Genomic DNA, 575 nt, shown 5'->3' with positions numbered 1-575 from the left:
GGGCCTGGCCGGCGCGCCCGCCGCGCTCAACACGCCGGTGCCCATGAACCTGTTCGCCACCTGGGAGGTGGACGGCTCCAGCCCCAGCTGCGTGCCCAGGTACGCCGCCGCTCGGCCGGCCGCTTTGTTCCCGCGCGCACCTGCCGGCCGCCCGGGGCCGTCCATCGGGACGGTCCACCCGGGACCGGCCACCCGGGGTCCCCACCCGGGACCGCTCACACAGGATCCCATCCGGGACTTCGCGCCCGGGGCCGTGGTGTTTGCGCCCCACTTTCGGCACGCGCACGCGTTCCCTGGGAGTACCCCTTGACGCGTGCAGGGTCCCCGCGGTCCCCATCTCCCGGGCGCTCACCTGGTTGGCTCCCAGCAGGCGTCCCTGCACCTGCTTACTGATGCGGTGCTGGTGGAGTTGACCTAGGGTGTCGCCTCTCCACCGGGTACCACAGATTCCCTTTTGCGTCTGGCCGCACTGTGAAGTCCGAGAGGCCTGGAAGCGACCCCTAGGGCACGCAGTGTTCTGAGGACACGCAGACCCGGGACCGGGGTTGTGCTCCATCGAGCACACACCTGTGTTG

At 70.8% G+C, this 575-nt stretch overlaps 1 protein-coding gene across 1 annotated transcript in view; it reads left to right on the top strand.

The window, feature by feature from the left end:
• PACS2 (phosphofurin acidic cluster sorting protein 2) overlaps positions 1-575 on the top strand; it is a 70,770-nt gene that overhangs the window by 15,596 nt on the left and 54,599 nt on the right. Inside the window, exon 4 of the mRNA XM_011377736.2 lies at positions 2-99. Within this exon, the coding sequence (XP_011376038.1) occupies positions 2-99 (98 nt within the window). The remainder of the gene's footprint in view (position 1; positions 100-575) is intronic.

The sequence above is a fragment of the Pteropus vampyrus genome, unplaced genomic scaffold (genome assembly GCF_000151845.1).
Source record: "Pteropus vampyrus isolate Shadow unplaced genomic scaffold, Pvam_2.0 Scaffold320, whole genome shotgun sequence".
Classification (NCBI taxonomy): Eukaryota; Metazoa; Chordata; class Mammalia; order Chiroptera; family Pteropodidae; genus Pteropus; species Pteropus vampyrus.
The sequence above is the reverse complement of the archived record's forward strand: the minus strand, read 5'-3'. Positions and strand labels throughout refer to the sequence as shown.